The 25,094-nt window shown below is 41.8% G+C and overlaps 2 protein-coding genes across 4 annotated transcripts; one reads left to right on the forward strand and one right to left on the reverse strand.

The window, feature by feature from the left end:
- Positions 1-1,026: 1,026 nt before the first annotated feature.
- LOC117188635 (dnaJ homolog subfamily C member 7-like) lies at positions 1,027-19,675 on the reverse strand. Of its 3 annotated transcripts, none has more exons than XM_033392699.1 (4): positions 19,151-19,675; positions 2,872-3,324; positions 1,948-2,792; positions 1,027-1,878 (listed from the first exon to the last, which is right to left on the reverse strand). In XM_033392699.1, exons 1-4 carry the CDS (start codon positions 19,279-19,281, stop codon positions 1,796-1,798), a joined length of 1,512 nt encoding a protein of 503 aa, XP_033248590.1. In that variant the 5' UTR covers positions 19,282-19,675; the 3' UTR covers positions 1,027-1,795. The 3 variants fall into 3 exon arrangements, with proteins under 3 accessions (XP_033248590.1, XP_033248592.1, XP_033248591.1); XM_033392701.1 differs by lacking the exon at positions 19,151-19,675 and adding an exon at positions 13,726-13,748; XM_033392700.1 differs by lacking the exon at positions 19,151-19,675 and adding an exon at positions 8,096-8,229.
- A 1,584-nt stretch (positions 19,676-21,259) lies between these two features.
- LOC108164185 (protein 5NUC-like) lies at positions 21,260-24,789 on the forward strand. Its single transcript, XM_017299803.2, has 7 exons — positions 21,260-21,362; positions 22,480-22,710; positions 22,768-22,918; positions 22,987-23,243; positions 23,379-23,655; positions 23,710-24,010; positions 24,067-24,789. The coding sequence occupies exons 2-7, from the start codon at positions 22,487-22,489 to the stop codon at positions 24,615-24,617; spliced, it is 1,761 nt and encodes a 586-aa protein (XP_017155292.1). The 5' UTR covers positions 21,260-21,362; positions 22,480-22,486; the 3' UTR covers positions 24,618-24,789.
- The last annotated feature ends 305 nt before the right edge of the window (positions 24,790-25,094 follow it).

The following is a 25,094-nucleotide window of genomic DNA, read 5'->3' on the forward strand; positions in this document are numbered from 1 at the left end:
TGCACCTTTTCTAAGTGCCGCTTTAGATTGCACACAAAATTTCCACTCAAAGTCAATTTGCAAATTTTACACTCAGAAACATTACTTTCCGCGTGGAATTTAAAAAAATTACGCGGAATACAATTACGTTTGCTACCCATCTTGAAACGCGACTAAGTATAATCACCAAAAACTTAGTATCAATGCATTAACACTTGCGGCTTAAGATAAGCAATTCTAAAAATAGATAAATATGTAAATTGCATGAGCGTAGTCAAGAGCAAGTAAGTCTTCGTAAGTCTTCTTCCCCCCTCAGGTACGACTATGAGCAACTAGCTTTCCTTATCTTTTATTTGTTATTGATCCATAAAAGCAGTAGTAACGTAGTTTTATAAATACAAATATATATATTTACATAAATAACACAAATAAATGCTGAGATTTATTTTGAGCGAAATATAATATATAAAATTTAATATAATATATTAATTTATTATTTTTTAAATTTATTTTCAAAAAGAAAATTTTAGCGCAGGGTGTAGCTTTGTGGTCCTTTGACAAGGATATGCAATAATATTGGCGAACATTCTAACACAGAAGCCGTAAATTCCTGTTGAGTTTTATTTTAAGCGAAAAAAATAAAAATCATTGATAATCATTATTTTTGAGTTTTATTTTTTTTGATCAAGAATAATGATTAATCCTAAGTTTTATCAAATTACTCAAAAATAATGATTATCTGTGAAGAAAATCGTAAAAAATTGAAATATGATCATTACCAAGTAATTTTTATTATATAACTTATAATGATTACGGTCCCTGATAAAAACTCTTCTGGCACAAAACTAGTTATTATATATGTACATATGTATATAAGGCATTGTTTGAAGCAAAAAGCCGGCCCCTTTGCTGATGTTTGTGCACAATCTTTATACAATCCAGAACTTGGATACTCCGCTGCGCGCTCAATTCAAGAGACCGTGCGTTCCATTCATATTTTGCTCTGTATGTCTTCACGTTTTTGCAATCCCAAAATATACACATCCATTAGTGGTTGATTACGATTTTTACTTGATGCCCTTCTGCTTCACATATAATTCTCTCAATTTATAATTACATCAGAACTAGAATTAAACTGAAATCGCTACAAAGTGTGTGTCGTTTTGTTTTGTGTGTGTTTAACATCGTTTTTGTTTTGGTTTGTTTTTTTTTTTGTGGTGTTGATTGTAACTTAAAAATACAACTTAAGAGTGTGGCTTAAAGATTACAAAATAAAGTTGGCTACACGGTAAGGCCTACGCATTGTTTAATCATTAATTAATCAGTTATTCCTCTATGTAATTTGAATGCACAGACGCACGCACGCACGCACAGGCACGGCTCGCATATGGCTCGCCGGGCCAAAGAACTCTATATAGGAATTTAGTTAAATGACACACATTCACAGGCCTCTCGTTTAGTTTTGAAATATTGTGACATATATTTGAAAATTTTGTTAAACTGTATGAACGCCGCCCTACAGCTGCAGTAGGTAGTAGGAGATTAAAACTAACGTTTACAGTGTGGGAAACAATACACTAGAAATTTGCTCTTTGTTCTCTGTTCTTCCGATTTCCCATCAAACAATTCAGTTCATAAACATGCACAAAATCTGTGTTCTCTATGCGGATATATGCGGGTATATGGATACTATGTATGTAAAATAATTCAAAATAAAGATTCCCATTTGTGCGTGGATCGATCTGTTGTTATGTGTCGCGGCGCTGGCCATCGTGGAGGCAGAATGTGAGTGGTCTTCGCTGATGTGGTGTTCGGCCTAAAACTCAAAGTTGAAGGAGGCATTGCGTCCGTTTTGGTATTGGAAGAACGACCGGAACATTTGATTCGGATCAAAGTCAGCTGCAAATGAAAACATAGATAAATCAGTATACCGATGGCCAACAAAAATATATTAGATAGGAGACATACCCTGCTCTTGCTCTTCAATATCCTGTCCGCTGTCGTATCTCGCCTTCTTTCGCGCATCCGACAGTATGGCATAGGCCTCGCCCACCTCCTTGAACTTCAGCTCCTCCTCCTTGCGCTCCTCGGCACTGCTGTTGGCATGTCTGTCCGGATGATGGACCAGTGCCTTCTTACGGTAGGCCTTTTTAATCTCATCCTCGCTTGAATTACGCCCAATGCCCAATATCTTATAGTAATCCTTCCGCTTTGATTTCTTCAGGGCAAACTTGGCATCGCGCAGCAATCGCTTAATCTCAGTGGTCTTCTCCAGGTTGAGGGCCGTCTCATAGTCGGCCACTGCCTCCTCGAACTTCTCCAGATCATTGTGGCAGCGGGCACGAAGCAACAAGGCCTTCAGATACTGAGCATTCAACTCCAGGACGCGGTTGCAATCCGCCACCGCTTCCCTGAGAGCTCCAATGCGAGTGTTGACCAGTGCCCGATTGTAGAGAAGCTTCGAATTGACGTCCTTGTTCTGCTCATCGATCTTCAGAGCATCGGTGTAGATCACATGTGCCTCACGATACCGCCCCGACTTGAACAGCATGTTGCCGTTCTCCTTCATTTCCTTCAGCTGTTTGCACTTGCTGCGCATCTGCTTCGACTTGTAGTGGTCAGGATCGAGGGTCAGAGCGCGCTCAAAGTGCAGAATACCCTTCTCAAGATTGTCCGTGTAGTAGAGGCACAGACCGCGCACATATATGGCGTCCGCAGAGGTGCTGTCCAGCTTCATCACGCCTACGGCAATGTCCAAGGCCTCATCGCAGCGTCCCAGATAGGCCAGACATTCGGCCTTCAGGAGACGATAACTGCAAGATACAGGGTTCAAAGATCAAAGTTAGTTTCTCGAAAGGATCGATCTGTGATGTGTTAATCGAAATACTTTACCGAATGGAAGCTGGTGCTAGCTTCAGGGCACTATCCAGGTAGTAGACCACGTTCCGATAGGCCTTTGTGTCGTAGTTGGTCTGTATAGTCGTCTCCAATAGGCGGAGCTTCTGCGCAGCTAGCTGTTCGACGCTGACAGCCGTACTCTGTGCATTCAGCTCTGCCACGGTCTTCACGGCCTGCTCCGTGCCAATGATGTCGCCCAGCGCCAGGCAGCACTTGGCCACACGTACGTACGCCTTCTCGAAGCTTGGATCGATTCGGATGGCGTTGCGGGCATCCGTCAGAGCGCTATTGTAGTTGAGGAGCATCATGTAGCAGGCAGCCCGGTTGCCGTAGTACGCCGCCGAGTCGGGGCACAGCGAGATGGCATCCGTGTAGAGTTTGAGCGCATTCTGATAGTTTTGTGCCTTGTATTGATCGTTTCCCAGTTTCTTTTTCTCTTCGGCAATGCTGCAAGTAGATGGAAATGGAAAACAGTTTCAGTCTCTGGTCAATCCTTGGGGCTACACAATGAAAAGGAATCATCAGTCTCAGTGTCTGCCCCACCCTCTTGAGTCTATATGTAATTTGAATTTTTAATTTCATGTCGACTAAATGCCGCGGGGGCCCAGTCAAGAAAGCCCAGTTTCAAGAAAGAAATATACAAAATAGAAGGAAAATGGCACAACGAAAGGCAACAGGAAGTAATCCGCTTGCCAGCGGGCGACGTCTTTTAGTAGGCACTGTGGCACAAGAGTGGTCGAAAAGTGTGTTGCACTGTCTGTTACATGAATGTGTAAATATCTTGAGTTTCATTTATCCTTTCCATTCATTACTTTCTAGTTCTTTCCACTTTTGGCGCTCTCTCGTGCCACTGTGCGCTGCTGGGGAAGTGCAACAACCTGAGTCGGCACTCAAATGGGGCAAGAAATTATGGCATCACAATGGCCGCCAATAGGGCGACACTAATGCGGGCGCCAAAGAATACCAAAAGCCAAAGAAATATCCTCCTCCCTCCCCCCCCCCACCACTCATCATATTTGGAGTTGTGCCAGAGAGAGCGAGGGAGAGCGAGTGTTTACTGTACTTTTTCCCCATAGCATTGTCGCCGGGATTACACGGCATAAGTGCTTTATGCCCCACGTTGCTGTTGCTGTTGCAGCATTGTCGCCCCGTTGGTTATTTATTTGCTTTTGTGGTTTCGGTTTCGGTTTCCTTTTCTTGTTTTGTGTTCCATTAAAATGCATTACAAATATTGAGGGGGTTTTCTTCGTTTTTTTCTCCATTTCCTTACGAGTATTGTACTTCTTTCAGAGGCTATTATGAATGTGGCCTGCCCCCAGAAAAGTGATCAGTTACGAGTCAAGAATTGGTTCAAACTCCTGGGTCTTCTGCGAGCTAGAATTTTTAACCAGCTCCGATCTGTAGTTCTCTTGTAATCTAGTTCCCGCATAGTTCTAGTTCTGCGAACTATCGGACGATAATTCATTTCGATACTTAAATACTGAAACAACCTAATAGATCGGCCATCCTGAAAATTAGATCTCGATCCTAAATATGTAATTAAGATTAATTGTAATTATATGTGTATATGTATATAAATTGTTAACTATTTAAGTAGGAGTTATTTTCACACGCCAATCTGTCCATTTCCTTAATCGGCATGCCTCTACAACTTATTTGGCGATTTTCAATGTCATTCAAAACATATTTGTTGTTCGGCAATACCTTTTTGATGATATTTGTACTTATTGTGGTGTCAATGTTTCTCATTACAACGAAATCGCCTTCTAAAAACTCAATGTGATTTTTGTGATTCCTTTCAAAATACTTTCGACTCTTCTGCTGACAATGCTCGGTTTTATCCGAAGATTTCTAACGTACTGAAGTGGTCCAAAATAGTCAACGTTTAATGTGTCGAATGGGCATGGTCGCTTAGGAATATTGTGAAGTGTTCGATTATTTGCATTTGTGGCAACTGAAAACATGATACAATTTAAGCCATTTCCTAGAAATGAGTCGATTTTAGATCTCATATTCGGGATTTCTATTCCCTTCTAAATAATTCGATCACGAAAGCTATCAATGATGAACTGCACTATCAATTTCTCTTCGATCTCGGCACGCATAGCAATTTTCCCCCATGAGAAGAATATATCCCATTACGGAGTGTGTCAACGGGTTGAAAAAAGTTTCCTTCAAGAGGAGCACCACGTCGGCGGTTGAATTGCTGGGGCCAAACGTCTTAAGGACCTGTTCGTCACTGTCGTGAGTCACATTTTTGTCCATTGCCATTAAAGCAGCCACCCTTATTGCGGCGTCGAGTAGTTTTTCTTGTTTTTTCAAATTGTCAATCTGCTCACTTTCAGACACTTTTTCCTTTGTTTCAATATCCGAATTATTCACCAGACTTTCAGGCACAGATACTTTAAAGGGCTACGATCCCACTTCTGATCCCACTTTTTTTTTATAGTTAGAGCGATAGCTGGCTCGATATATCTGTTTGAAATACATAGTCTGCATGTTGCAAGTGTTTTTGTTGGGGGGAATAAGAAAAAAAAAAGAGGATCACAAGAGAAGAGTGGGATTCTGCCCACTAGACCTATCGGACGATAATTCATATCGATACTTAAATACTAAATAAATAAATGCTAACATTATATGTCAGAGATTAAGAAATTTTTGTAGTATTTTGTTATAGAATAAGCAATCGATATACAATATCGATAGCTGGCTCGATAAGTCTGGTTGAGATACAATGTTGCTCGTCTCAGATGAGCATGTTGCAAGTGTTATTGTTGAGGAGAATAAGAAGGCAAGAGGATCACAAGAGAAGAGTGGGAGAGAGAAAAATTCAGTCGAATTCGGAATTTTGGTTGTACAGTGAATCATTAGGAAAGAAAATGCCGCTATTGCGTGTGAATAGAATACAGCAGAGGCAAAAAAAAACATTCACATATGCAAACAAAAGATGGTAATTATTATTTGCATTTCTTCGAAAGACCACGCCAGACAGGAGGCAAAACTGTAGAAAAGAACATGGGGTGGTGGGTGGAATAGGCTGTGGCCAACAAGGGGTATTTGGCACTTTTTTCAAGTGTTCAGCACAAAAGTTTTAATTGCTGCCATAACTTGGCAAAGCGGTCGCGGCCTGAACCGCCAAATGGGAGCAATGCGGTGGGATGTAGATGGGGCAAAAGGGAGCTGCATCCAAGGAGCAAAAGAGAGGTAGAGATTCGAGCGAGCGAGTGCGGCGGCAACACTTCAAGTCAACAGCAGTTTGCATAACAATTAGAGAGAGAGAAAACCCATAAAAGTCAAAAATTCCCTTGCGCTTGATTGGGCTGAATTTAAGAAAGCCATTTGTTAGGGCCGCCACTCCTGCCCCTCTTCTCAGCGAGCTGCAGCCCCAAAAAGTAGGCAACGCAGCGCCTGAATTTGCATTTAAACTTCAATAATATAGAAGCGGAAAAACTTCAAGAGAACAGACAAAAACAAAAAAAAAAACACCCGCAAAGTAAAAGGAAAAACCCGTCCTATAAAAAATGCGAGGATACCCCGCTAATCAGGGTTATTTGTCGTAGAAAACGTGTCTCTACAGAGAGGACCATGGTAGTGAAATCTGATAGATTGGTAAACAAATCCGTACGCCAAAGGGATATCTTTCGAAGAAGAAATCTGACAGACTTATGGTTACTTTTGCTCTTAAAATGGTCGAGTTTTCAGGGAGATTCCTATGGTACCAAAATTAAAGACACCCACTCGTGGTTTATGGCTTAAATCGAAAACAATATGCCTTTAAATTCCACAACTGTAGGGTAGCAAAAAAGAAACCTTAAGAGCTGATTTAAATTAACCAGAGGGAGAGAGAGGGAGATAGGTAGGCGGTCATAGTCAAGGAGTCTACGAGAGAGAGAGCGAGAGCATACCCAAAAAAACACATGAAAGCGCTGGCTAGATAAATAAAGCGTAAAAGGGGAAACCGCGCTACCTGAACGACGGGGCGGGCACCGGCAAGAAGTCAAAGAACCAACAAGAGGGAATGAATGCAAAGCATGCAATGCAAATTTAAGCATGTACAGATATGTGTACGTGGTGTGTGTGTACGTGGTGTGTGTGTGTGAGTGCGTGTGGGGAAGAGGTGTCGGTGCCCGGTGCCGCCTTCAGGTCATAGCAAAGTTCAATGCGCGATAAGCGGGAAGGTGACCGACGACTAGAGCGACAGCGAGAGCGAGAGCAAGTCAATGCAAGAACATTCGAGTCGTATCGTAACTATGAATGAAAGGAATGACACGAGAGGGAATGCGAGTGCGGGAAGGAGCAAGAAGAATGTGACGGAGTAAGGGAAGAGGCAACGGGAGAGCGAGGAAGACTGCCTGTGAGTGGAAGTGTGGGCAGAAGAAATCGAATGTGTGTGTGTGCGTGTGCGAGAGGTGGTGGCAGAAGATTGCATGTGGAAGAGAGGGAAGACAGTACAACAAGTGCAGGAGGCGGAGGAAGACTGCGAGTGAGTGCGGGGAAGAGGTAGAAAGACTGCGAATGAGTGTAGGGGAGGCGGAAGAATTCAATTGAGTGGGAGAGGGGTAAGTAGAATTCCACTGGGTGGGAAAGAGGTAGAAAGACCACAAGATAGTGCAAGTCGTTGTGGGGGAAGACTGCCAGAGAGCGAGAGTGTTCGAGGAAGACTGCAACCGAGCGGGAGAGAGCAACAGCACTGCGAATGAACGGTAAAGGAAGCACGTCTACGGGAAGAGTGGAAGAGAGATAGAGAGAGGAGAGCAGAAGGCTAGTGGAATAATCATTTCCTCATGAATATGCAACTCTCCCAATGAGTGCGCTAGTGTATGCGTGTCGTGTGCGTTGGTGTGGCGTGATGACAAAACTTTTCACACAAAATTGCAAGTGAGATGACGACATGTGCCAGTGGAGGAATCACAGCGGAGGAATCATGCAAAATAGATTGTCAAAAAGTGTCAAAACTTATCGGTTAACTGCAGCTTGATGGGTAGTTTGTGATGCAAAACTCGTCCTCTCTACAGTGGGGGACATCCAACCCCCTCCTTCCACGTGACTTCACGGAAGAGCTTCAAATCTATACCCTCTATTAACTCAATTCCCATTTGATATGCGATCCTTCGCTGTACCCATGTATTCCCACACTTGAGCATACTTTTTGTACACTTTCTCGGTAGAACCCGTCTAGCTTTAGTGCGATAATAATTGTCAGCAGGGGGTACTCAACCTGGAATAGCAATCCAATACCAAATTGGTCACCGAACTCGTTGATTCGTCGACCTCCATCTTGAATCAAATAATAGCAGTTGATTGTAGCCTAAATTCTCCGTTGTTCTTAGATGTTATTTGCTCCTATTTGCTACTTCCTACTATTTGCTCCTTAAACGATAGGTTTCAAGACTTTGAACATAAAAATGTTTGACAAATTTTGACTTTTAAAAGAAAGCACAATAGATATACATAGATGAATAGTTTGTGTAAGACAATCCAAGACTTAAGAAACAAAGTTCGAATATATTGGAAATTGGATGATGTGCAGACTTTAATAAAGTTTTAGGGCAAACTTCACTCCCTTAGGGGTAAGAAACCACCAAAAATTCCACTCCTTTTTTTTTGCAATTTTCGCCCCGAAAAGTTTTCCTCAATTTATCAAAATATCCTAATGGGATATTGGCGCTGCCATTTGCATTCCCCATTACCGGCCTGTCGCATCAAATTTGCGTTGACAACAAAAATAACAACACAGACAGGGGAGGGAAAAATCCAACGAACCAACCATTTTCCGGCATTTTCTACTCACCGCGGCAGAAATGTGAATTCCTCCGAACTCATATACAATTTATTGAGCATGGATCAAGGGAGCGGAGTCAGACTTGTAATGGTATTACTCTTTGGCATAAAAGTTCTATTTAAAATCGATTGGCTATTGGCTTCTGGTACAAAATATCCCTTGTTTCGACGTGGACCCTCCTCGACCTCGCAGACGTCACATTAATTACATTATCTCTCATGCAGAGTCACTTGCACAGCAGCAGCCAAGAGGTTGGCCAATTATTACACGCTAACGATGGCAAAAACTACGACAAAATACAGTAAGTGGCTGTCAAAAGACTATTTTAGCGAACACTTTGTTATGGGCTGGTGGTCTCCTCTGTGGCAGTCAACGGAAGCGACTGATGTTGATGCTGCTTGCTGCCTTCGACTGCCTGCCCCAGCGAAGATTTTAATGCAACGGCACGTCGTTTGGCTACAGAGAATTCTCTTCTGTTCCGCACAGAGCGGTGGCCCAGCCAACAGCAATGTTGCCCCGGCATTGCACAGTAACAGCAGCAGTAGAAATTCCTACCCGTCGCGTCTGGTTGTTGCTGCACTGTAATTGCAAAGAGCGTGTAACTTTACGCTCTCTCTCTCTTCCACAGAGAGAGAGAGACAGAGCACAATTCGCGCATGTGAGAGAATGTTGGTGATTGGGGGGCTGTGGGGATGCCTCTCTGCAGGTGGCTCTAACCATACGACTGTCAGACAATGCCATTCTTCTTATAGCATAGTTATTTGTTGGTCAATAAGAATGAAGGGATTACTCTCTATAGAGGGCATTCGAAGACTGAATGCTCTTTAAGGTATAAGATCATTCTATAAAGCATCTACGAGAACTTTATCTTAAATTCAGCAACTTTAGGAAGTACTTTCTGTACACTGTTTTTTCTTTAAAGAACAAAGAGCATGACCGAGAATGCAAAAACAAAATATGTACAGTGTGCTCTGAGCTGCTTTAATTATTTTGGTATTTATCTTTTTTATTCTCAAATTTAATCGAAGTTATAAATATATTTACCAAAGTATTGGTTTCAAAATTTTTTTGTCATTATTTTTGTACTAAATATCGTCCATTTTGGGAGATTTTAAGCATGAAGATAGAATGTCTATTTTTGTAAGAGAATTGTTTTTCTCTTTTGCAATACCAATCTTTAATTTGAGGCATGCTTGTTGGGGAATTGTTTATATCTTTCTGTAGTTATCTGTATTTATTGTGGCGTAGAATAAACGTTATATTTGATATCATTTCCCTTGTGTTAAATGTTAAACATTCCTTTGAGCCGACCGACAGACACACACAAACAGCACGTTCTTCCAGTTGAATCGTTGCCCATGCCCCATTCATCGTTAAAGTCAACAAACCCTTTTTCAGAGGGCATATCAAATAGTTTGCTCTCATCACAACAGCAGCAGCAGCAGCAGCAACAACAAGCTTTGGGAGGAGCAGCAGCAGTAGAAGCAGCGGACATGACCTGCCACAAGTTGAAATTGCTTGCCACAGATACCCACCCGCTCACCTTCAACCCATCCCCGTCCCCTCATAGAGTGTGATTCACGTGGACCACGCACAGTAGGTCAAATACGGGTTGTTTTTGTGGGGTTCCCCCACTCAACAGCGTAAACCGGAAACGCTGTGCAGACATTATGGCGACCGAAAGTAAAGGAAAGGAAAAACTTGGCAGAAGAGCCAAAAGCCAAAAGCTGTCAAGGGCTTAAGTGAATAAGGGAAGAACTTTCCAATAAATGAAGCGAAGTGAAGTGAAGTGAAGAGGAAAAAGGCTTAAGTTGAAGACTGATAGGGGATAGGGGAAGATAGATACTATAACAAAGTTAATGAACCCCCAGGAATAAAGAGAAAGTTTTTAGAACCAATTGTTGGCGAATCGAAAGACTTTAGACATACACAAGAGGAGGCTCCATTGTGATCTCAGAGACAGAGAGAGAGAGAGAACGAACACCAAGGCAAACAATATAAAATACATAATTGATTGTTGCCATCCCCATCTACAACACCATCCCCCACTGTCATCACCATCGTCATCGCCACAATCATGGAGGCAGTCACATGAATGCTTGCATATGGATGAGTTCTCGTGTTCTATTGACACTTGCCTCAATTGAATTTATGAGGCCCCAGTTTTGGGTCGTTGTCCGACCCATTATTGCTGTTTGCATTGAGAATAGAATGGAGAACGGTTAAGTTCTCCTCTCTTGTTGCAACCCCTTTCTCCATGGATGGGGCTCTGTTGCTGCCCCTCTTCTCTCCAGAAAGAGCTCTGTTGCTGCCCCAAACAGTTGTCAGTTGTTTTACTATTTATGACACATACAATAATAAAACTATATACATACATATGTACATATGTCATCACAATTTATGACCTGTGTAGGGAGTATCGTATCGTATCGTATCGGGGGGCACGTGCTTAAAGTGCGATCAAATGGGAAATTAGCAGATAAGTGGACACAGAGTTCGGTCAGATTGTGTTTTGCGATGGTAATGTTATTATGCCGTGGGGGGAAAACAGATGTGCCTCTGCTTATAAATAGATCACAAATCAAACAAAGAACATTTTGCACTTGTGAAAGATGTTTTGGGTGGGTTGGGTTTGGTTCGATTGGGGGGGTGTTAATCCTAACGAATATAGCCCTTCGCTTAGGGGAAAGATGAACAGCGAATAGAATAGAAGGGAATAAGACAAATAACTGAAGCTAAGATCATATTGGTTATTGAAGGGAAGGGTGGATCGGGTAAGAGAAGAGTTTTTAGAACGATATCTGGAATATTTAGTATTTTTTTGTTTTAGATATATGTTTTGCTCCACTACTCTCTCTGACTTTCTCTCTCTCTATCTTTCGCACACAAAGTAGCTGAGTAGCGGGTATTATATTGTCGCGGAACGTGTGCCGCGACCAAAGTAATATCTACGAAAAGCTAAAAGATAAAGTACAAATTCATAGACAATATTCATACAATAAATTCCCCACCACTTAGACATTGTATGAACACATCTTCGATTCTAGATCTGCTTCTTCTAAATTTTCACAGCTTAAGGAAAACCATAAATCATACGATGGCAAAGGCAATTTGACCTTCTCCCACATGAAAAGTGTTCCCCGCAATGAACACAATTTTTGGAGAGCACTCCAACAGGCGATGCTGCTGCGTCCTATGCAAAAGTGGACATCACAATCGACTATAACTCTTGACTGGAAATGCATTTTCTGTGTAGCCTTTGGGGGATAGCCGGTTGTAAGTAGTTTGGGTTACGAGGGGTACTGTACCCTTGTGAGTCATTTGTCTGCTACTGCAATAAAATGCATACAAAATTTAATGCCCCTGTAATTTAAAATGCAATCTGCACCGCCCACAGCAGCAGCAACATCAGCTACAACAACGGGTGGCACACAACACAGCAGACAAGGGGGCATAAAAACATTTATGTCGGGGCAATAAACGACACACCCAACAAAAAAAAAAAACGTAGCAGAAAACCTAAAAGACAACAGAAACAACCAAAATTATAGTGCGGTAGCGATGCATTGTACATATTTTTTGTCAGCAAAGAATTTTGTGCTTGGCGACCCCAATGTGCCATGTGCCATATGTGCCGGGCCCCAGCCGTAGCCGTAGCCGTATGCCGAGGCATTTCCTAGCCAAAAGTTGGGGCCACACATGTGCCAGCAAGCAGTCAAAAGGCCAGTGGATACGACAGAGACCGACTAAAAGCTCTACCCCGGAGTATGGGCCAGCAGAGAGAGGGACCCTCTCCGATTTGGCAGTGCCAGTTGCTCTGACATTTTAAAGAGATTGAGAAATGTCGAAAAAGATTTTTTGGTGCCTTCTGCTTTCTGCTTTTTTCGTTGCAGTCTATTTATTTGCCTTGATCGGAATTGGTCATTGCACTTTACTCTGGGGGGTTCGACACGACAGACAGCGAAAAGTGTGTGAAGGGCAAAGGCTCGTTGAGTGCTTGAGTGGGTCGGATCTATGATTCATCCAAAGGCATGGGAATTGAAGAGTTTGGCACCCAATGCTGAGGTGTACCCAAAAACTGTCGGTACAGTCGACGCACGTGCCTTTTTTTTGGCGAAGAGAAGGCCCAAAGTATCTACGAATAAGGAGTGTACCCCTCAATAAATATTTGAGTACACTTGAACTCTAATTATCTTCTTTTTGTCGGAAATTTTTGTGTTCATTAATTTATTTCAAGAACTTTCTTTATTAATATCTCAAATTACACCTTATCGAATGTAGAAAATATACCAAGGCAAAAACATTTTAGATAGAATATAAAAAAGGGTACATTTGTGCCCAAAGTGAGTGCCATACCACGATTGAGTCTTTTACAGATTTTCTTTTAAAAAGCTATTTTATCTATGTACTTGTCTGTATTTTCTTTTCAAAATTGTCTTATTTTGTATTAAATGATAAGTCTTATCACAGCTATTAGACCTTGTATATGTATATGTTGTTATACAAAGATAAGGCTAATACTTTAGCAAAGAAAACTTGTATCACGAACAAACACCAATACGTGATAAATACCACAATATTTGCTTATAGAAATCACATATTTTTATAGAGCACTTTAAGAGTCTTGTGCTTGAGATATTTATTATATATTTAATCTTATTTAAACCATTTCAATGTTTTATTCTGCCAATTTGTTTATAATTTGAGTGTTATCCACATGTCTTGAGTGAGAGGCAGAGAAAGAGGGGAAGAGAGAGGGAGAGAGATAGATAGTACAGACAAATGAATATGCAAATACACCCTATAACCCAGAAAGGAACAAATACTATATATATATATATATGTATGTATTTGATTTGCTTTGCACTCTTCTATATATCTGTTTCTATACACAATTTATATCATTTCGTGTGGGCTTTTTCTTCATTCTTGCGGTCTCCCTTTCGTACTTTGCTCGCTCTTGGGGTTCTGTTTTACTTAGCATTTGGTTTGAGTGCGATTAAAAAAAGAATCATTTTGCAATTTGAGGAAAAAGTACACCAACAATTGTTACACAAAAAACTTACTAAAACATTGTAGTTCGTCTGCGAGTGCGATGTATGTGTGTATTTTATGATGTCAGATATTTATATACTCCTTGGTTGATTGAATATATTCTTTTTATATTATTTGATTCATTGACAGATTTAACACAATTTGCGGAATTTTTGTGGTTTGATAAGAAACTCCAACGAAATGCAGCCGGAGAAAAAAGCTCGCAACCAATACACGACGACGGCCCCAACGCGACGACGTCGATCGACGACAAAAAAGCACTGCAGTCGGGCAGCGCTTGTGCACTGAGCGGCGGCAATGGGCAGAGAGACAAAGAAAGACAAAGAGAGGATCAGCTGCAGCAGCTGTTGTTGCAGAGAGCCGCCACCGTAAGAATGCAATGGAAAGACGTATTTGATAGTGGTGACTCCCTCCCTCTCTCTCTCTCTATCTTGTCCGCAGTGAAACACCAATGTTCGCAAATCGTAAGAGAATTTCTTGCGAATGCCTCACCCTATTTAAATACCCTTTGATCATACGAGAGAACATCAAGAAGAAGATATTGCAGTGAAAAAGTTTATAGCATATAATAGACTGTAATTACGTTGGTTAGGTTTTTGTTAGGTTAGGTTAGGAACATGTGTGCATTACACTGGGATATTATTCATTTAAAAGCTGTGGAAATTATATATCTGAATCTATAACCAAACATCCACAAAAAAATCACTCATATTTTTTCATATTCTCTCAAAAGTTATTGCCCTCTCTCTCGCTGCTCTCCTTCTGCCTTTGTTTCTGTAAAAACACTTCCAATTTGATTTCCCGTTTATATACAATACATATAGATTTATAGACCCCATATATACACCCCCTTGTGGGAGGCGTGTCATGGATGGATGTAACAGGCGACATGTACAAGATTCCGCATTGTCTGCTGCTTGACAGCTTTTAATTAATGTTTTTTAATAAAACCAAAAATGGATTTAATGTCAGTCGAGTGGAAATAAAAAGCAGGAAGAAAGTTGGGGCTGCAGTTAAGAGTCAAGGTGGATTCACATGATGAATAAGAAGAGGCAATCATGTTGGGAGAGAGCTAGAACCACAAAACAATCAAATCTGATCCAGTTCATAACCGAAATTTGGGTCAAAATACGAAACCATTTGGAAATTACAGCAATTTGAAACTGCAACAATGTAAATACCTTTGCACCACACCCTCCCTCCGCCTGCAGCAAGTGCAATTGAAAACCCGCAAAAAACAAAAACGTAGAAACAAAAACCCAGTGAAAGTGCGGACAAAAGCAAACAAAGCAATTAAAAGCCACAGAAGCAACAAGTGCCATAATAAAACAACAAAAGTTAATCAACAACAAAAAAAACCAAAGCTTCGAAATTAAAGAGAAACTGCAGTAAAAACTGCAGAAGAGTAGAGATAACACAAACAAAAGAAAACAAAGAGATACGCCAGCCTTCCAGTTCCCTTCAGACTAAGCGAGTGTGAAACTGTAGCTGAGCTGTAAAACTGTAAACACTTGCTGGGTAATTTACAAGGCTGCCTACAGCTTCGCCTTGGGGCAGAAATGGCAACCAAAGTGGAGAGTGGCATTACGCAGTCTACTGTCTTTACGCTCTCGCTCTCGCTCTCCTTTCTTTCTATCCCGCTCTTGCTCAAAGCATGGCTATAAAAGCGAGCTTCAAAGTTCTCCTTACTCTTCCACTCCCAATGCAAAGCTTAAGCGTCATCCTATCTCTCTCTTTCTCTCCGCAAAACCTAGCGGTAAAAGCAAGCTTCAATGCTTTTAAGCACTTGTTGAACAGCTCAACGGCTACTCAACGAAATCCTAATTAGTGTATTTTATGTGCAAGCCAGCTTTTACCTCGTTTAGCCAGTACTCAAGAGGAGAATGCAGCAGACACGCTGTCGTCTGGGCAGGTGGATCAACTGGTTCCTCGATAAGGAAAGACGGGGCGACGGCACTCTCTCGGCTGGAGATGACAGCTGGCTCAGATCTATGGGGAATCTGGTTTCTGTCTGTGGGGAAATTGAACAATTTCCCAGTGCATTTAACTAAACGTTTATGATATGATGAGATTTCAAGTGCAATTAGTTGCAATGGAGTTTCCGGCTAAGATAGATGAGTTTTTGCAGACGATCCATGAGGTGCGAGGAAAGAGTATTATAGAGGGTATGGTTACAGTTGAAAGAAAGACAATTGTAGAACCTCCGAAATAATAGATCATCAAATTCCCACACAGAATACCAAATATTATTTCTTTCTATCTTTCATGACCTTGTACCACACAATTCTCAGCCAATTTGGACATTCGCAGACATCTCTCGAGACATAAACCCATTGTATAACATTAAACTTAATTGAAAAATTACTTGACCAAAAAAACTGAAATACAAAATCCCCCACGAGTCACATAATTACGTAATGCCACCAGCCATAACTATTGTCTTCAAGTAAATGCCACTTCAACAAATCATCCCACAAACATCCGTCTACATCCACTCAAAATTGTCTACGGACCGATCAAGAAGTTACCAAGTGGCTTTGTGCTTCTCTCTCTCTATTCTCTTCTTTTTTTTGAGTTAGCTCTGTTTGGGCCCGACTCGAATCAATAATTTAATTGACCCACTTTGCGCCTTGATTCGAGCAATAACTTTTTGAGAGTGAAGCTAATTGCTTAGAAGGCTCTGGGCCCTGGGCCCTGGGTCTGGGTCTGGTTTGCGTTTCGTGTCGATTGGGCAAAGTTTAGCCATAGAAATGGCAACATTTTGAACAACAACAAAGTGGAATTTGGGTTAAGCGTAGTCCGCGCTCGAAATGGGGTTGATGGCTCCCGCCCGTCTGAAGCGTTGGCAACTTTGTTGATTTACGGTAAATACTCGGTAGTAATAGAACAAAGTGCAGCACAAACTGTAGTGGAAGTTTAGTTTCAAGAACAGTAACGTAACTTTTCCAAAAGAACTGGCAAAACTGTGATTAATGCTGCGTTTCGAAACAGTTGAAGGTCGTTTGTGGTTTAACAAATTTGCCATTTCGAGTTAAAGGTGTGTACGTGGCAGCTGATTCGGAAGTTTTGAGTGGCATATGAATTGATTGATTGCTCTTATTTGGCTTCAATGAACTAGTCATGGCCCGAATGTGGTCAAAACGAACAAAACTTGGCCAGAAACTTCTGTATAAACTCTGTTCTAAAGTTGCTTCTGCTTCAGTAAATCCCATTGGGCATATGTCAATGCCAATGCCATGTTACCGTCACACAAAGGACAGCTGTAAAACCAAAAAAAATTTCCATGTAATAATTCCAGATTTTGCTTGGCTTACCTTTGCCCTTTTTCGAGTGGGACCCACCCACATGACCTTGCTCTTGACAGGCCGCCAAAGCCGACTCTCAACCCCGTTTCTATAAATAGGTAACAGCGTCTATGCAGCTCCCTCTGACGCACGGAGGACAACGAAAAATCAATAAAGGATGCTGCCTGCAGTGCAAACTCCCAAAATGCCATCGAAATTTCCCCATTTATTCGTATCAGGGTCAGGTATCATTTCTAATTGGCAACAGGTTGAGTCATCATGCTAGACTTTTAAACGGGTTTCCTCATCATCAGTATACACGCAAAAGTCTCCCCAAGATCATCATCAAGTTTCCAAGTAAAGTGTGAACAAGAAATGTACATATATTATACATATGTATCTTCTCTCAGCGATGAGTCAGGGCCACAAGTCAAGAGAAATTGTATTGTTGTTTTGCGAAAATATGGAAAGTCCTTGAACCCTAACGAAAGAGTACAGAGAGAGAGAGAGACAGAAGCCCACATAACTAATGAAAACTAGATAATTGCTGAAGGCCTGGGCCAAAAGCAACGCTTGATGTGGCGCTTTGGGTTCATTCACATTCGCGCTTTTTTGGCCATGTTTGTGTGTGTGGGTTGGAACAAACTCCGGCATTGTCTTTGCTCCAAAGAGCGACTCTGTCCATGACTGTATTGGACTCTAGGAGTGGTTCATGTCAGTTCTTTCGTGTGTTGTCAAAAGTCAGACCATTTAATCAATCTGAAGCAATCTTATCTATCAGAGTGCTTCGCGCTTGCTCATGAGCAAAAACAACAAAAAATGACGCAAATTCTGTTTCCAATGGGGAAAAATCACCGAATAAATAATGTGGAATTGCCTAAAATGCATTTATTTGTTTACCGCTTCAAGAACAATTCCAATTGCATACAACACGGAAACGAAATAAAATCCAAATGCAAATAACAATTTCTATTGAGTTTCTATTGCTTTGCGATTCGTGCCTTTGTTGACAGAGACCCAGGAAAAACGTAAATGAAGCGTGGAGAAGACAAGTATATAACTGTTTATATTGGCCAGTTCGCAGAAAAGGTGCGCAGTTTAAATGTTTAATGAGTTAAGTGCTTGGAAAAATGTACTCCTCACTGCACATGATTATCGTTTCTTTGGCTAATTTTTGGTACTAGAGGGGCTGGTATTGCTAGAACTAACTGCCGCGCTGTCCGCTCAAAGGATGTTAAGACTAAGGATGGCAATCTTCCTCTTCGGGTCCCTTGCATGCGGCGTTAAGCAGGGAAGAAATAGTAGAAGTCGAAGGCATCAAAGCTGGCCCCGCAGAAAGCAGAGGAGGAACATTGCTGTGGCTTTCGTATCGTAGCTCTATCTGTCTTGCACTGATTATAGTGCCCATTCTGATGTTACTCTCAAACTGTTCAGTTACCTGACTGCAGAGCTGTGGCTCTTAAACTGCTAACGATCTGCAGAGCTGTGGCTCTTAAACTGCTGACGGTTCCCATAACGATGTGCATCTCAAACTTACAAAATACGCAATTTTGTGAAATCAACTAAAAATGTTAGTCCGCAAATATATCATTATTTCAAAACGTTGAATTTAGAACGATTTGATATCAGAAAAGCTGAAAACTCTTAAGTAAAACAGTTTGAAGTGATACAGTTTGGCAAATACGGCTTTCAAACTACAGATAAGCGTAGGTTTGGCGAAATTCAAAATTAACGGCCCACACACACACACAAGCAGGCCCTGTGGAACAGCAGAAAAAAGTAAAACTGGTTTGTTTCCAACAAGAACAAACCAAAACGCAGCCACACGAGAGCGAGAGGACAACAGTAGGAGGGGCTGTTGATGCTGCTGCAGCTGACGCTGGGCGTGTGCGTTGGCGTTAGCTTTGACGTCGCTGCTGACGCTAGTTTCTACGTTTGGCTGCCCATGACCATGCAGTCGTCCGTCAAAAAGCAGAGACAGATAGTGCAAAAGAGAGAGAAAACGAGAGGGCAAGAGGGCGAAGCAGGGGCGATAGATTACATAAAACAGCCGTGCTAAAGACAGAACGAAAACTCACACACACACACACACACAGACACCTTGCGCACGCTGTTATACAGTTTTAGACTCACTGGGTACAACTCTACTTACGTTTCAGCGTCCTTGGGAACAATCTGCTCCGCATCGACAGTCTGCTGCTCCGTTAGCTCCACGTCCATATCAGAGGTCGATTCGGTTTCCTCGCGTTCGCTGTCGCTAATCACAATGATTTCTTCGTCCATGCGGCTCTCTGGCTCCAGCACAGCAACACCAATATCTCCCAAGCTGGCGCGTTTTGTTGTACGTATGTTGTTTTTGTTAATTTTACACGTTTTCCACTGCTCCCCTCTGTATTTTGCTTTTTGCGTCAGTCCTCACACCTTTGCTACGTACCCGTGTTTGCCGTTTGCCTGTGTATGTATTTATTTCAACACGCGCCCGCGATAGACGATTTCCGCTGGTTTTTTTCCACTAATTTTTTTGTTTGTACTGCTGCATCCGTAGACTTTTCTGTATCCGCGGGTTTACACGATTGTAGAGATACTCAGTGTGCTTGCATTATTTATTATTATTATTTTTAAAATTTGAGACGGACGACCAAAAGACAAGCAGCGTGTGACCGCGGACCTATAGATAAGATATACGGTCTGACTCTCAGAAATATACCAAAATATACCGTCTCATTTTCTAAATATACCATAAAATATACTGACGAATTATCCGTCGTACATATTTCTTGTTTTTGATATTCCGTCAAATATTGTTATCTAGATAGAGCCCTCAACCCTTGCCATATAATTTTATTCGATTAATGATTCGATTTTCTACTTGACTGGCTTGTTTTAAATACTTTATTTGTTTGCCTGCTACAGGGTTTGCTTTGATTGTTTTTGCCTCACTTTTGGTGCCTCAACAACAATATAGCGTCTCGTATGTCGATAAAAAGTCGAGCTTAACCCACTTAACCCCGCTCTATTTAAACAGTTGAACGACTTGAGGTAAAAGGCGGCTAACATTACGGATTGTAAATTCTTCTTGTAGATCCATGCCATCTTTCCTGTGAACTTGAAAAAAAACCACGATATCTTTCACCTGAACTGCGCTAAAATGATTCCATTTTCATTATTTTCGGTGGAATGTTAAAATACCCCCTTGGCTTGCAATGGGTTAATCGATCTCTGCTAGACAGGATCCTCACCCCTGAACACATAATTTTAACAGTTAAATAAATCAATTTTCCTACTAGACCGGCTAATTTTAACAAGTTTGTTTTATTTAGGGCTTTATTACTAACTACATTTTGATACATAGTAACTACATATTTATTTATTTGAGCATGAAATTTAACGTAAGTGGTATATATGTTAAGTCGTTTCGTAAATGTTGCCGGTATTTGAACACTTGCTTGTCAACCGTCAGTATGGACAGTTGAGTACCCTATTTCCTTTGAAGTCAAAAATTCGTTAAAACGGTTTTATAACATAGACTGACTAGTTTCTGCATTCAGTGGAGCCTCAGATCACAAACATTTTCAGTCTTCTATAATATGTATACTTATTCCCAGGGCATGCGGAATGTTGCTCATTCCGTGACCATGTTGCGGGACAATTTCGGTTTTTCCCGAAATAAAATATATGATGTTATATTGATTGAATACGTAAATACACATATGTAAATTATACTGCACAATATAAAATATTACAAGAATAAAATTGCACATTTGTATCCTTTTTTTAGGCATGTTGATTCTAAATCATATACATACATATTATGTATAGGCCGTCGGTTCTGGACTTTTTTGTTTTTTACATATTAAAAAGTGATTTTTATATATTCAAATGTACAATCTAAGAAAAAATATATATAGTAAATACGATTCCTTTTGAACAACAACATGATCTGCCTCTTGAGTGCAGATCAGCTAGCTGCCCAAGCTGCTGATCGAGCATTTCCCCATAGCTCAGGCAGTTATATCCATTCTCCCGTTTTAGCAACACACCATTTATCTAAAATATTCAAATTGGAGATATATTTTCTTCGTAATAGAGTATTCGCACCTTAGCATTGGTCATGGGAGGTTGCAGTAAGGTCACTATTATGGCTTTTTGGTAAGTGGTTAATGGTAAGTACTGGGTAGCATAGTGTTGCGGCACGTGTGCCTGCATCGTAAGCTCTTCACTTGTTGCAGATACGATTTACACTACACTCGAACGTACGTACACACACATTGTCAAATCAGTGTGCCGGAATAAATCGGATCACAGTAGAAACGCCCGACATCGGCAGCCCATGCTCAGTGCGTTTATAGACACTGCAGACAAAGGTTGTATTAATTTTGATCACGCATAAACAAATTATTATTATAATGATTATAAATTAATAATTATTATAAAAACCATTCATCATTCCCGACAACCGTTTACCCATTTCCGACGCAATCCGCGTAAACCAATAATGAGATCAAGAAAAAAAAATCCGACCCCTTTTGTGTATATAAATAGAAAATGACCCAACTGGAATTCCAGGTGCAAAGCGATAATTAGATGGAAACCTACAATAAAACGTGCAGATTTTGAATATATCGCCTAGAGTATACCGAACACAAGTGAATACTAGTATACAGTAGGTTTTACTCAGTGAACACCGGGTACCAAAACGCTACCAAAGCCCGCATCTGGCAAATGTTCAGGCTTTGATTAACGACATCCATATCTGAAGCTGTGGCTATTAAAAGTATATTTGTATGGGTGCTAGTATAGCAAGAGCAAGTGAGATTATGTTAAGTGATGTCATTAAGTGTTCTGCATATACATATACATATGTATATGAAATTAAATGATTTATGTTTTCGGGGAACTCCCATGTATTTTGCATTTTTTGCAGCGCACCCAGTCTATTTATAGTTCTATTTATATCTTCCAGTATACACTCCCCATATTACATTATCGCACACTTCGTAATGGGTTGGAAAAAAATTATGGATTAATGGATTTTATTTCCGAATTTTGTATTTATCTTCAGGAATTGAGGCATGTTTTGCTGAGCTTTCATCAACACGATTTCAGGCAGATTCTCAATTCCATGACCGCAATATTTTGTCAGTTGTTGAATGGCCAGTCCTAGTAAACAATTAGCAAGCCTTATATTCAGATAAGTTTATCACTCGGGTGGCTGCGAAAAAAGATATAACTATAATTAGCTACTCGCAAATAGTCTGATCTTAGAGCAACTAAAAGCGGAATACGGAGATTGTCGTCTGCCCAGACGGGCACCCAATACGATATACCCCCGAAATCTGTAGATAATAATTTTATAAACGCGAAACGAAACTGTTGACTAAACAATGATGTACATACCTACCATTAAAGATAAAAGGAACAGTTACAAATTAGCATGCTTGTGTTAAAATAATGAACATCTCCACTCTCATTCCCCGGCAGCTAAAAGATGCGAGCACACTGGGTTTTCTGCTTGCTTGCCATTCTCCTGGCCTGCCGTGCTCAGGGGAATCCGATTGATCGCCAGGCAAAGGTGGCCACGGAGTTTATCATCCTGCACAATAATGATATGCACGCCCGGTTCGAGCAGACGAACGTGAACAGCGGCCCCTGTTCCCAGGAGGACGCTAACACGGACAAGTGCTATGGAGGATTCGCACGAGTGGCTTATGAGTGAGTAGGAAGAGTCTATATCTGGGACAAGCAGCTAATATAGTCCTCATCTATAAGAGTGCGGAAGTACCGCAATGAGGCGGCGGGTGGAGGAACACCTGTCTTTTACCTCAATGCTGGGGACACTTACACGGGAACCGCATGGTTCACCATCTTCAAGGACAAGATCGCCAGCGCCTTCCTCAACAAGCTCCAACCAGATGTTATTGCAAGTGGAGAGCACAAGATCTGCTGAATTCTTAGACTTAATCTGTATTCTGAACGTTGTTCTTCCAGTCCCTGGGTAACCACGAGTTCGATGAGAAAGTCGAGGGTCTAATACCCTTCCTTAACGAGGTCAACTTTCCGGTGGTGGCCTGCAATCTGGATCTGAGGAATGTCCCCGAGTTGGCTGCCACCAAAAATTTGGTCCACTCTACGATCCTGGAGACGCAGGGCACCAAAATAGGTGTGATTGGCTATTTGACGCCAGATACTAAGAGGCTAACTGTCAAGATGGATGTGGAGTTCTACGAGGAAGTGGTTTCCATTAAGTGAGTCTGATCTTAACTTAATTTTGACTATTTTTCTACACAAAATTGAGAGAGATTGCGGTCTGCGTTGTCACTCCGTCTAAGTCAATTCTTCTTTCCAATTCTTCAATTCCTAACAATTCTCTCTGTTGACAGCGTTGAGGCGAAAAAGCTCAAGGCTCAGGGCATCAAGATAATCATTGCCTTGGGTCATTCTGGATATCTGAAGGATCAGGAGATAGCCAAGAACTGCCCGGAAGTGGACATTGTGATTGGCGGCCACACCAACACTTTCCTCTACAATGGAGCTCAACCCGATATAGAACACATCGACGGTCCCTACCCCACGGTGATCAAGCAGAAGAGCGGCAAGGAGGTGCCTGTGGTGCAGGCTCATGCCTATACCAAGTATCTGGGAAAAATCCATGTGCAGGTGGGTGCCATGAATATCGCATGAGGTAAATCGGGTAATTCTGTATATTTCCAGTTCGACGCGGAGGGGAATCTGATTGAGTTCGACGGAGCACCGATACTGCTGAATGCCTCCGTGGCACAGGAACAGGATCTCCTGGACCTGCTGGAGGTGTACAGACCCAGCGTGATCAATCTGGAGAAGGCGGTGGTGGGCCACTCGAAGGTCCACCTGGAGGGAAGCAAGCAGGTCTGCCGCGACAGGGAGTGCAATATGGGGAACATGCTCACCGATGCCATGGTCTTCAGCAGGGTTCGCGAGGAGCAGGGCGGCGACTACTGGACGGATGCGGCAATCGCTGTTATAAACGGAGGCGGTTAGTCCAATGCTTATGTGCGCCATTTATTATACTTGAGTTCCTTCGACTTGCAGGCATACGCAGCTCGATCGAGAAGAAGTTCGACGGATCCATCACTGACAGCGATATACTGGCCGTCCTGCCCTGGAAAAATGACCTCTACATATCCCGATTATCTGGCAAGACTATACGCAATGCCCTCGAGCACGGGGCGGCTGCCCGTGGCAAGGACTCGGACGGGCCCTTCTTGCAGGTCTCCGGTATCCACGTGGCCTACGATCCCAGCAAACCCGAGGGCCAGCGTGTCCTTTCGGTGCAGGTGCGGTGTGCCGCCTGCCGCATTCCCACCTATAGCGACCTCGACGATGCGGCATTCTACAATGTGATTGTCCAAGAGTTTCTGTTCGACGGCGGCGATGGTTATGTCTTGAAGGAGGCCAACAACACACAGCATCAGCGCTTGCAGAAGAAGGACAGTGAGGCAGTGAAACAGTATCTGCAGGAAAGGCAATACATATATCCAGAGGTGGAAGGTCGCATCATATTCAGGGGCGCTGCTAGTGGACTCCTCGCCTCCGTGTCACTGCTCTTGTTCTCCTCCTTGGTGATGCGTTTCCTTAGTTAATCATCGTTTAGAGAGGTCGGAAAACGGTCCAAAATCGCTTTGGAACAATGATTGAAGAAGCTGGTGGGCAAATTATCACCAAAAATATCGTAGTGCTATGCACTTAGCGATTGCTCACTGATCAGTGATTTTCGATTTACAATTGAGCAATTAAATATGAATTTAAATCCAATCATGTCTAATAAATTGGTAGTTCCATTACTTCATATGTACTCGTAATTAGGCTGGGTACTAGGCTGCAATTTGGGGCTCTACAAATTAAGGGCATTTCGGAAGCTTGAGATTGATTTGTTACATCGAATTTGGCTAATACAATGTCAAATATACAAATATATATATGTTCAAAACCCATTAACCATTTAGGATAGAGTACCATAGACTTTGACGACAGCTCGATAGATGCCGTTTATAAACCAATGGAATTCCACAAGGTAGTCGCCTTCCGGAAAGGGCAATATAGCTGTTGCTTGATGATCG

Source organism: Drosophila miranda, chromosome 4 (assembly GCF_003369915.1).
Source record: "Drosophila miranda strain MSH22 chromosome 4, D.miranda_PacBio2.1, whole genome shotgun sequence".
NCBI classification, from domain to species: Eukaryota; Metazoa; Arthropoda; class Insecta; order Diptera; family Drosophilidae; genus Drosophila; species Drosophila miranda.